At 44.1% G+C, this 12,904-nt stretch overlaps 1 protein-coding gene across 2 annotated transcripts in view; it reads left to right on the top strand.

The window, feature by feature from the left end:
* PPP2R2A (protein phosphatase 2 regulatory subunit Balpha) overlaps window positions 1–12,904 on the top strand; it is a 415,049-nt gene that overhangs the window by 101,701 nt on the left and 300,444 nt on the right. For both annotated transcript variants that reach the window (XM_085632765.1, XM_085632766.1), the window contains exon 3: window positions 2,696–2,793. In XM_085632765.1, the coding sequence (XP_085488891.1) occupies window positions 2,696–2,793 (98 nt within the window). The remainder of the gene's footprint in view (window positions 1–2,695; window positions 2,794–12,904) is intronic.

The following is a 12,904-nucleotide window of genomic DNA, read 5'->3' as shown; positions in this document are numbered from 1 at the left end:
CTCTGCTCGGGTGCTCAGCCTCCTCATTGCAGGCGGCTCACGGCTCGGAGGATATAAATACCCCCTCCCCCACCCTTTCTCCGTCGTTGTGCTCGGCACAGGGCTGACACGGTTTCCGTCTCTGCCCCGCTGTACACCCACCGGGCCGTGACCGCCTCTAAAGCGAGGCCAAGAGCCGAATCAAGTTTACTTAAAAGCACCAGCAGGGGAAGGAAGCTGGTGCGTGTCGAGGCGGGAGTGCCCCTCTGGCAGATCTAAACACTTCATGGGCTCTTACTAGGAGGTCTTTGTACCAGCAGAGCGCTCTTGCTTTCACTGTCTTGTCTCCCCTCTATCCCACTCTGTCTGCTCTCCCCCCTCCTTTCCAATCAGTCACGGGGCTCCAGGTTACGTCAACCTCCCAGCAAAGCCAGGTGGTCGGAGATAAAGGGCTGTGCTGGTAGTTTATGATGCTCTCGCCATAAAGCTCAATACAGGAATGTGTATTTATCTTTTATCTACTGCAGCCTCGTTTCTTCCCTGGTCTACATACATTACCGCATTCAATACGTCATTGCCCTAAAGCCTTGTAATTGCTCGCATCCGGACCACAACCCGCCCCGTGGAGTTCATCTTAAGAGACCACATGCAGCGAAGGCTAGAAGAGTGAGAGAGGCAGTGTAGTCATTGAGTGGGTGTTGGGGGGGCCTGTGTAATCCGGGGAGGGGGCACGTACCCAACAAATCTGCAATGTGAGAGGCAGGAGCTGTGCAGTAATCAGAAAATGCAATTGCCAAAGGAGTAGTGAACAGCGGGGAACGAAAGCAGCCTCCAGCAGAAGTTATGCAGTGCCGGGGGATTTTCGGAAATAAAATACATATTTAATTCAAAATAACGCTAATCTCCTCCACGCTTTCTTCCTTCTCCCTCTTTGCTCCTCCCCCAGCCCCTTTCTTCTGCCTCATGGATTTCTACTCCTCACTATACTTCATTAACCCTCGTGCTATTCTTCTAATCATTCTCCTTCCCAAATCTTAAACACTGCTCTTCTCTTACTAACGCTATGCTTTAAACTACTACACAGCTAACAAATAGAATTCTAACAACATAGACCCACAACATATCACAAACTTACGCAAAATACGAAGCTATAATACAATACCATTAGCAAAGCAAATGGCTTTAACTTAAAGGCGAGACCTATTGCATTTCCGATGATGGTTTCTCAGTGAATGGCTTTCCTTCCGGGAAGGGGGACACTAAGGGATAGCGGCGACATGGCAGCAGGACCAGCCGATCAAGTGAACAGTTGCCGTCTAATCAGTTTGATTATTCACAAAAAGCGTATGATATGCTGTGGCGTAAAACTCCTTTTGTGTAACTTGCCCAAAAGCAGGTTGTGAGAGCTATACTTCGGGGAGATGGATGAATAGGACACAGGGAAGCAACCCAATTTACCGTTTAAGTGATAGTGCAAGAAGAATCCATAAGCATGCAGTGCACACTAGTGTCTTACATGCGCATATGCAGATGGAACACACACGTTATGAGGAGCATGGAAGCAGGGTTGGTGGGGCGGGCAACAATGAAAGTAGACGGGCAACGACAAGGAAACTGGCTGCAGTCATGTTAAAACTTGACAGGCGCGATGGTAAAACATAAATAAAAAATTGAACATGCACCCGTCCATGACGCGGGTGCGGTGCAACAAAAAGTTTATCACATGCTACTTGTTGGGAAATTTAAGTGTTATGCACTGTGCTTATGATGGTAAACCATTAAAAAAAAAATAACATTAAATGGGCATTAAATTAAATGTGCGGCTAAGATAATGAGCAAGGCTTTCGCTCCGAAAGCAGACAGAAAAAGAACTTCAAAAACAAACCAAAATAGACAGGGGAAAATAACACTTGTAACAGGGCCAGTCGCCAGGGACAGAAAACACCCACCAGAAGGAGGGACATATGCAAGCCACTGAAAAAAAGGGCATTTATATAGGCACACAAAGGAGCTAATAGGGAGTGAGGAGTGTAATTAATGTTCCTTGAGGAGATGCATCATGCCTTGCAGAGCAGCGGATGCGCTGCTAGCCTCGACCTAATAATGGAACATCTTCAGACCGGTCTTCTGAATGTATTGTCAGATTTTACAGCAAACTCTGCTCATTGTAAAATGATCTAAACAATTGTCTTTGATGTCCCCAGAACCCTTGATGGAGATATAGGCTAGTATTTCACATCATACCCATTGTTATTTATTTATTTTTTTGGGTTATATTAGGGGCACTTTGCTTGATAACAGTGTTCCTTTTTTTCCTTCAAACGGAAATGTTCTTGCAACACTAAGTGAAATACTGGATTATAGTGGTTTGTTGTAGGCAAAAATAGTTGGGAAAATAATTTTGTACCTAAGAATTTAGACTTTTAGAAAGAATCATTTGCTTTGTTTAACATATTCTATAGGAGGAAGAGGTTGTTGAAGCGCATACATTCTAGCTTGCAATGGACTCTATTGAAATTAAATTCCATCTGCTTTTGGTGAATACAATATTGATTAAACAATGAACAGTAGTATGGTTGTGATAACTCAAATTTCACAAAATAAATATTTTCTGAATTGCTTGGGTCCCTATGAAATGTGGACTTTTTCTTTACCTTCTTACAGAATTTTGTTTTTCTAATAATTTATGGTTGCACTGTTTTTCTTTGTCCTACAGCTGATATTATCTCAACAGTAGAATTTAATCATTCTGGAGAATTACTGGCAACAGGAGACAAGGGAGGTCGAGTTGTCATTTTCCAGCAGGAGCAAGAGGTGGGTAATATTTTCTGATTTAATTTAAATCTGATAGTGGCAGTGAGAGGTTCAGATTGTGACTTGCTTGTTCATATTAAGAAACCCTTTGTTACTAATTGGCCAGTTTAGAGCTTGGTTGTGTTGGTCCTGCTCTTTTTTTTTCTTCTTCATGAATAGTGCATGGTTCAATCCATATCAAACTGATGCTTGAATTGAAAATAAGCTGAATAGATACTTTTCCTCTGTCTGATCAAGTCCATGTTTTTAAGCTTTTTCAGTGCAGTTTAGATTGAATGTCGGATAGCAGCAATTGGTGCAGGGTAGTGTATATGCATCATTTGTTTACTTAATTGCAATTTTTTTTTAGCACAATCTTTTATGTAATAAAATGTTAATGGTCGTATAACCCTAAAAAGAGAATTATTTAATGTAGTTTAAGGCAGTTGGTTTGGTTAGATTCTTGATCTAGACGTTTCATTTGAGATGGTCATGAGTCAACAGTTAAAAGTCCCACGGTTGGCATGATCTCAGATATTTACACCATGTAAATAATTGTGATATCGTGCCTTAGCATTACATAAAGTGGGTAAGCATAGCCAGGGAAAAATACAAGTGTTGTGCTATTTTAAAACTACCTTAAGCGAAGATTATAAACTGCATATTGGATCCCTCCATCTTAACCAAGCTTTGGTAAGTCAGTAAGTTTAGCTTATGCAGGCAAAAGGTTTTTTGCCCAACAACCTAACTTGCTGTACTGTACTATCCTGGGGCACCTTATTTGGCTACCTGTTAATGAAAATGGTGGGGTTTTTCTTTTGTTCCATAGGGTCAATAGTCCTAATTATCTAATCATTGCTCTTGAAGTTGAATTTGTGTAGTCTTTGGCATTCCCATTTCAGTTGGTTGAGTAGTCTGTCTGATTTTTAACACCTTCAACTCACTTAATTGGTAGAGAATCATATTTTACACAATGCAAATTGCATATCTCAAAACTGTTGTCTTTGCAGGTATTTGTTTTGTTTTGGTTTTTCTTAGACTTCTAATTTTCTCTGCCATGATGGCTGTGTTCTGTCTAAAACTTCTTGATAAACTATGTATTTTGTATATTGTCAAGGCTACATTCCTCTTCTGCTTAAGAGATACATTACCTATTGCTCTAAGTGTTTTAGATTAAAAAATGCAGAGGGACATATAACTGGTAAAGAATAAAGATTTTATGTGGAATAAAATCCTTTTTTCAGAGGTGACTTAATATACAATCTTGAGAACAAACTAGAAAACTCAATAGAAATAGGATAGTTATGATGCAACCAATTTCTGTTTAGGCTAAATGACGGCCTTGATCTATTGCAGATGGGATGTTTTTTTTTAAAGAATGGATGATCAGAGTTCAGAATAGTAAATAGTTGGGTCTCACACCATTTATAAACTGTTTAGTGCTAAATTGGATGTTTAATATTCTTGGTATATTTTCTGAAACCATTTAATTTGCTGGATGTTTCGAACATCCGGGTTCAGCTTCAGTTAACTTGTTCTCGCAATTGCTGCTTATTAAAGTAGAGGTAAGCAGGTGTATAATTTCTGGGGCTGCTTTCTCTGTTGATGTTCAAAATCTGTTATTGAACATGCGTTTTGAATGGATTGACTATTTTTGGAGAAGATGATGCCCCTTCAGAGAGTTAACGCATAGTCATGGTCCAATATTTGAGCTTAGCAACTCTGGATAGGCATTGACACTGCTAGTGCGTGAAATTCAGGGACTTGGCCACCCTTCTGGTTGACAGCAAACGCAAGCTTACGTTCAGCAGCAACAATAATAGTCCTTCTACAGTCTGCTTGTACATTGCCAGTGGGCCTGATAGTGCCAAATGACTTTCAGTGTCCTCTACACCAGACATAAAAAGCAGAGCTGATCGTTGTAGGAAGCTGGCACTTTATAAAAGTGTACCAAAGTGAGATGCACTGTGTAGAGTCCATGTATCTCTTACTAGTGTAAAGGGGTTTTCTTTAACAATCCCAAGAGTCTCTATTTGTGGTAGTGTGGTTGAGCAGCCTCAGGCTTATCAAAGGGGAGTGTTGGGCGTTGTTGCGCACAGTCAATAAATGAGACTTACACTCAATAAGGAAATCTGCCACCAATTTAGAACAAGCATTAAAAATGCACCAGGTCTCGCCTTTTATTAAGTTAAAGCCATTTGCTTTGCTGCATAATACCCTTAGCAAAGCAAATGGCTTTAATTTAATCAAAGGCGAGACCTATTGCATTTTCAATGCTTGTTTTCTTATGGCAGATGGGGTGGACAATACAGGAGGGAGGTTGAGACTTAACGCACAACTGGAGGAAGAGTAAAAGAAAAAGTGCTAGGGCGCATCCAGATTTTTCTTCTCATTAAAGAAAGGGATATGTCGGTGGTGCAGGCCACGTAGGGTGGGAGTGGAAGCGAGACAGAAACATGGGCAATGGTTGGGTGGGAAATAGTGTCTGAATCCGAATACAAGCAGTGGTCGGATACTAATTAAAATGAATCAATCTGTGCTTGGTCCGCGCTGCACACTGGGAATAGGAAGTAACGCCACACCCTGGCGGAGCAATTGGGAATCAGCCAATAAGACTGACAAAGGCAACAAATGGTAAGCAATGGACGGGCTCCTAGCCCTTTACAGTAAGCAATATCCCTTGCAGCTTCAGTGCATGCGCACGGTCAGGTGAGACCTCAAAACTGGCTTCCTTACCCATTCACGCACAGGAGCGTGAAACTGCAGAGCTCTATCCATTGTAACAGAGAATTAGCTGTGTACAATAAGCAGTGACCTCCCCTTCTCCGACTTGCTGCAAAGTACATTTGGGATATATCTATATATGTAAATATAATTTACTCCAGTATTGGAACTTTCAAAGATTCCCATAGCTTGTATCATTCCCCGTCGTCGGAATGGGAGCCTCGGTAAATAAAAAAAATAACATAGCAGTAGGTACAAAAGAGAGAAAGGTCTAGACCTCCTCTCATTTTGTAGCATATCCCCCTCTTTTTGTAAAAGAGACAAACACTTAACAACCAATCAGATTAGCCTCACCCCCTAAAACCTTCCTGAGAGAGCCTCAGATTTTCTACTGCACGTTGTGCTAAGGGAGTCTCCACTGAGCTCTGCTCAGATTTCTCAAACTTTTGGATTTCATCTTTTTTTCCTCTTCAGGATGTCAGACAAGGAAAAGAAAGCTTTATTTAAAGCCTGTGCTACTTGTTCTAAAAAAAGACTTTACATTGAGGACAAGTAGAAAGACTGCATTTATTGCTTGTACCCTGATCACAAGGCCACTGATTGTAAGATCTGCAGGACCTTCTCTACAAAGACTGAGATACCGGAATTGACCTGGTTACAGAAGATGAAGTCGCGTAAGGAAGTAATATCCAGTGACCGTGAAGATTCCTCCTCAGCTACATCTTCAAGGAGGTCTAAAAAGAGGGGTAGGTCTTCCCCTTCAGCTTCGATTGAACCTCCTACTAAGGCCTTACAAAAGACCTCTGGTAGGTCTGACAGGCCCAGTCCCAAAAAACCTCCTCACCGAGGTGTAAAGGAGAGGGAGGGATTAGTTCCTGAGGTACTTTCTGCTCAGAAGGTGAGCCAAGGACCTTCTGTTTCCTCTCCACCATCTGAAAAGGCAAAACTTTTCAAGAAACCAGCATCTGTACCTCAGGAGGGAAAATCTGAGAAGAAAATCCGTCCGTCGATGACTACTATATCCGTCGACGACGGCATCTAAGATTCACCAGGCGTAGATTCCAGCTCCGTTGACGACTTCGACGTTACAGGTACCTGTCACAATGTAGTCTACTATGTTGACAACCTCGACGTCGACGATGATGACTATGGTGTCGACCAAGACGACGGCGACTATGTCGATGACAACATCTACGATGGTACTGACAACGACTGTACCGTCGACGATCAGCCCATCGTCGTCGATCCATTCTCTGACGATTCCTTCGAGCTCGGCGACGATCCAGAAGGCTCAAATTTCTATAAAAAGACGCCAAATCACACCGGAAATGACCTCTCCGCATAGAGTGACACCATTACCTCCGGCATTGCTCTTGGACGAGGAATATTCAGAGGAAGAAGAAGGTCCTTATGGGGATGCGTACAGTCCATCCCAACTTCAAGTAAAATACCACGACTCGGATGCTGACGATTATTACTTGGAACAACAATACCCTCCACGAGATAGACCTCAAGAGCAAACACAACAGGGTATGGTGGCCATGCCGTCTTCACTTATTAGTGACTTACAAATCATGTTAGATTATAAGAGGAGAGTTCCAGCTCAAACCTCTGATCAGCAATCCATGCAGCCGCCGCCACCACCACCTCCGACCTATTCTTCGTCTACAGTGGCTCCTGAATTATCTCAACCTCCGGAACCAATAGAAGGTCGCCAGGATATCGTCACTGTGCATGATGACGATGATTCATCTGATAATGATGTCGAACATGTCCCGAATCCGGATAGAGAATGGGACGAATATATCATTCCGGATCCTGCTTCGCCATCACCGGATCCTATAGATTCTCCTCCAGCAGACACCGGAGGTTTCCATAATCTTATGGAAAGAGATTCCAAGAGGTCTGGCCTTCCCATTCCAATTGTACAATCGGAGTGCTTTCTTTATGATTTTAAGGAGCCTTACAGAAAATCCATCCGTTCCATCCCGATTTTGGAGCGTGTAAGGAGTGAGGGAATAAAGGTGATGCAGTCTCCAGCTACTGTCATCCCTGTTCTTCCGCGGCTGGAGAAAAAATATAAGGCTCCTGACGATAGTCCCGCTTGCCAGGTTGGTCAACCGAAGCCAGTTTTTGTTATCTCGCAGGCGGCTCAAAGAATTTCAAAGAATCCATCGGCGCCCCTTACCACACCACCGGATAAGGAGGGTAGGCGCCTAGACAATGTGGGGAAGAGGTTTTCCTCTATGTCCAGCCTCCTTGTTAGAGCTGTCAATGCACTAGCAATTTTGGGACGATATGATCGCCAAATGTGGTGCGATTTATCTCCATTTTTGGATCAACTGCCAGATGGCTCCAAGGCTGACGCGAAGAAGAACCTGGAGGAAGGAGAGCGGTCTTCAGAAATCATCGATTGCGCAATGGACATTGCCACCACTGCTTTTTGCGCCTTGGCAGGTTCGGCTGTTCTAAGACGGCAAGGCTGGCTTCGGGCTACCTGGTTTCGCCCTGAAGTTCAAAATAAAATCTTAGATTTGCCATTTGATGGAGACATGCTTTTTGGGAAGCATGTGGACGACACTCTACAGGACATCAAAAAAGACACAAACTGCAAGGTCCCTGGGGACATTGCAATACCGCAAAGTGCCTTTACGGGGTGCAAGAGGAAAAGGTTTTTCTACACAGCGCTACTCCTCCTCTTCACAGTCGTATAAACCTCAGTACTCTCAACTTCAAGGCCATTTGGCGTCTTTATTTCGCCAGCGTTCATGAGGACGACAGGGGCGTCGGGGGAGAGGTACCTCTAAACGCCAATAGAGGCTCCGCCTACTGTTCCTTCACCCCCGGTAACATCAGTGGGGGGCAGGATATCGCAATATCTCCACGGCTGGAAGATCATGACATCAGATCGGTGAGTCCTCAATATCATCCGGTTTGGCTACACATTAGATTCAACACCTCCCACCTTCCAGAGCCCCTCGCGCCACTGAATCAAAACATCTACATCTTCTACGTCTCGAAGCTCATCAACTGCTCATCAAAGGAGCGATAGAGCCAGTACCTCTATCCCAACAAGGAGAAGGGTTCTATTCCAAGTTTTTCCTGGTTCGCAAGAAGGAGGGAAAATGGCGCCCTATCTTAGACCTGAGGGAGCTAAACACCTATCTCATAAAACTCTCGTTTCGGATGGTATCTCTTCAGGATATCTTGCGTCTCCTGAATCCAGGCCATTACATGGCAACTCTGGATCTCGAGGACGCATACTTCCATGTTCCTCTCCACCCAGCCCACAGGAGATTTCTACGCTTCACAGTAGCCAAGAGCCACTTTCAGTTCAAGGTCCTGCCTTTCGGACTCAGATCTGCTCCACGGATATTCACAAAGGTAATGGCCCCAGTTGCAGCGTTTCTCAGAAGACAGTCTCTACAGGTTTTTCCCTACCTGGACGATTGGTTGATAAAAGCTCCATCTTCTCAAGCAACTACAAAGACAGTCGAAAGTTGCATTCAGCTTTTTAATCATCTGGGTCTTCAGCTCAACAAAGAGAAGTCGGTCCTTCTTCCATCCAGGTCGGCCAAGTTTCTAGGGTCAATTCTGGATACAACTTGTTGCAAAGCTTTCCCATCAGAGGAAAGACAGAAAAGGCTAATTCTTTCTGCCCGTCAATTGCAAAGAAGACTATCTGTCTGCCCGTCTGTACAAATCTCTCCTAGGATTGATTTCATCCTGCATTCCCTTAATTCCGCATTGCAGACTTCGTATGTGCCCCTTACAAGAACTGGACATGCAAAGGCGCCAGGCGGGAGGCGCGTTCGACGACAAGATAGTCACTTGTCTTATGAGAGAGGCGGTCAACTGGTGGACGATCAAAGACAATATCTCGAAAGGTCTCACTTTCAAGGTTGCTCCAGCTCCTTTGATACTGGCCACAGATGCCTCGTTGGAATGCTGGGAAGCGGTTTTGCAAGACCTTCAAGTAAGCGGTCGCTGGACACCCGAACAACGCACTCTCCACATCAATCTTCTGGAGCTCAAGGCGACTTGTTTGGCTTTACAGGCTTTCCTTCCGAGGATTCAGAACTCCACCGTCTTGGTCCGTACAGACAACACGACGGCCATGCATTATGTGAACAAACAAGGTGGAACGAGATCTTAACTTCTTTTCAAGGAGGCCCAAGAGATCTGGCAATGGGCAATTCTTCAAAAAAATCGCACTCAGCAGAACATCTTCCAGGTACCCTCAACACGACAGCAGATACATTGAGTCGTCTGAAGTCGGTCTGTCAGGAGTGGGAGCTGGATCAGGACACTCAACAGTGTTTTCGCACGTTGGGGCACTCCGTCCATAGACCTGTTTGCTACCCCAGACAACAGAAAATGCCGGTTTTATGTAAGCAGGGAACACCATCGAGGATCGTTGGGGAATGCTCTTTTGATGGCCTGGTCAGGCGCATTTGTTTACGCCTTTCCGCCAATTCCGGTTCACCTGCGTCCCATTCCTTCTCGATTGACAATGTCCCAGGGCCAAGTAGTGCATCTGGATCCGAGCTCACTTCAGTTGACAGTGTGGCTCCTGAGCACTGAGAATTCCAGAGTTTAAATATCCCTCAAGAATGTAAAGAGGTTTTAGCTCAAGCCCGTGCACCAAGTACAAATAAGAATTTTCGCTCAAAATAGAAACGTTTCTGTTTGTGGTGCCACCGAGAGAACCTTCATCCGTTCTCTTCTGCTCCTCATCAAATATTGCCCTACATTCTATCTCTGGCCAAGTCAGGTCTTGCACATTCTTCCATCAAGGTACACCTGGCGGCCATCTGTAGATTCAGACGGACAGCCTCTGGCCCTTCCCTCTGGTCTGCAAGGATTGTCAAACAATTCCTGAAAGGACTCTTTAGAGTTTTTCCTCCAGTTCGACCTCCGCCTCCAATGTGGCAACTCAACTTGGTTCTTGCTCATCTCATGAGACCTCCGTTAGAGCCTATTCAGAGAGCGGATCTTAAATTTCTGTCACGGAAGGTGGCACTCCTTCTAGCCTTAACGTCAGCCAGGAGAGTTGGAGAACTTCAAGCTCTCCGGATTAAGGAACCTTTTTTACAGTTCAAAAATGACACTCTGATTCTAAGAACAAATCCGAAATTTATTCCAAAGGTCCCTTTGCATTTCCATTTGAATGAACCTGTTCTAAAATATTTTTTCCTACGACTCCAGCAGAAAGGTCTCTTCATTCCTTGGATGTCCAGAGATGTCTGAAATGTTATCTTCAGCGCACAAAGGATTTCAGGAAATCTGCGCAACTCTGTCGCTTTTGGTGCTCCTCGGAAAGGTTTTCCCCTTGAAAGCAAGGAATTTCACGTTGCGTTGCCAGCGCAATTCACTACTGTCGCCAAGCGGCTGGTAAGCCGCTGGAAGGACGTGTACGGGCTCACTCCACAAGATCAGTTTCATCATCTGCTGCTCTCTTCGCTGGAGTTCCTATCAAGGACATTTGTAGGGCAGCTACATGGAGCAGTGCCCATACTTTCACAAAGCACTACTGCTTGGACTCTTCCACACGGAGTGAGGCGGCAGTGGGACAAGCAGTTCTGAGGAATCTCTTCCAATAAGAGGTGAACTTTCCCTTCTATCCCTCCTTCCTGTTATTGCACATTTTGTATCTGGTAATATTTACTGACTAATGTTTCAATGTCTGTTTACTTCTTATGAAAGTATGGATACAGAGTTATTTCAGTATTTATGTCACAAAATGTGGTTTATTGCTAACTTCTAGCTACTCTGATCCAAGCTATGGAAATCTATGAAAGTTCCAATACTGGATTAAGAAAACAAGTTACTTACCTGTAACTTTGGTTCTCCAGTATTGGTACCTTTCATAGATTACCATGCTTAGTTACTGTTACACAACGGCTACGAAAATCTGAGGCTCTCTCAGGAAGGTACTAGGGGGTGAGGCTTATCTGATTGGTTGTTACATGTTTTTGGTCTCTTTTACAAAAAGAGGGGGATATGCTACAAAATGAGATGAGGCCTAGGCCTTTCTTTCTCTTTTGTACCTACTGCTATGTTATTTGTTATTTACCGAGTCTCCCATTCCGACGACGGGGAATGATACAAGCTATGGGAATCTATGAAAGTTACCAATAGAGAACCAAAATTACAGGTAAGTAACTTGTTTTCATCAAACCTTAGTTCTCAATATGAATGCACACACTTCTCATGTAAGGCTTTTGGGACTAAAAACTGACTCTAGAGGATAACAATGAGTTTTATCTGCACACAACTAACTTGTTTTCTATGGAATTCGTGCACTCTGAAGTCCTTGGGTAATATTCTATTGTAAAGCGCTCTGACACCTTCGGGTAAAGTTCACGCTATATAAAAACGCATAAATAAACACATTTGCTTGCAGTGCTTTATCTTCTGGAGTGAAGCAAACCCGCATCCTCGGCCGTCCATTACGTGGGTGGGGTTAACTAGCAGTGGGTTCTCTTCTCATATTAAACGGGGGAGGTGTGGGGTCTTCAAAAATGTTATTTTTGTTATTAACCCTCAGAGTGTACAAAAGTAGAGTCTCTTGCATTCAGCTGCCAATGAGGAGCTGAGCAGCTCTTTGGACACAAACAGAACCACTCTGTCAGCAACACGATCTCAAAAGAATAACAGGCCGACCCTGCATGCATCCCCTGCTTGCTATAAACCTACAACCCTCTTCTCTCATCTGCAAACACCACAGCAACAACCACCAGTGTTTGACTATCGTTGCTGCTGTCGAGGACGCAGAGCGAGGGCGGGATGTTCATAATGGAGAGAGGACTAAGGAAGCCTCCTTTAAATGGCGGCCATATTTGAGAGGGACCTCGTCCGACTAACAAGCGCAGAGCGTCCACGTTTTCCCACATTCTGAACTCAATGGTTAGCCAATCTACTAGGGTCCAGTTAACTTTAACACAGTACAGACATTCGCTTAAGTATGCCTTTTCAACACATGAACTACGTGCACGGTAAATCGTTCAGTATTGCTGCATTCTCGTACATAAAATTACCACGTCTATTTTTTGTTGCTGTTTTACATGACTCATGGTCACATTATTTTTATGCACAGGGTTGGGGGGGGAGGGGTGGCGGGGTAAAGCGATTTTTATTTTTTTCCAGAACCACTGGATTTTGAGCCTCGGATGTTGATATGAAGTAGTGACCTGCTTCCCCAACTACTCAACTCTGGCTTTAACGCTACATCTACTTCCGATGCTATGGTTGTAAAGTATAAGTCAACAAGCACGGTCCGCTTTCACTTTCCTCCGGAGCATGGGGATCTCTTTATGGGACCCATGTGTTTTGAATACAATGGCCCCATAAAGATAAGAAATCCTTTACGATGAACGGAAGGCAGACGAGCGGTCCAAGTGGGACG

This window comes from Triturus cristatus, chromosome 11, assembly GCF_964204655.1.
Source record: "Triturus cristatus chromosome 11, aTriCri1.1, whole genome shotgun sequence".
NCBI lineage: Eukaryota > Metazoa > Chordata > Amphibia > Caudata > Salamandridae > Triturus > Triturus cristatus.
Note: the sequence above shows the minus strand (reverse complement) of the source record. Positions and strands in the feature narration are given on the sequence as shown.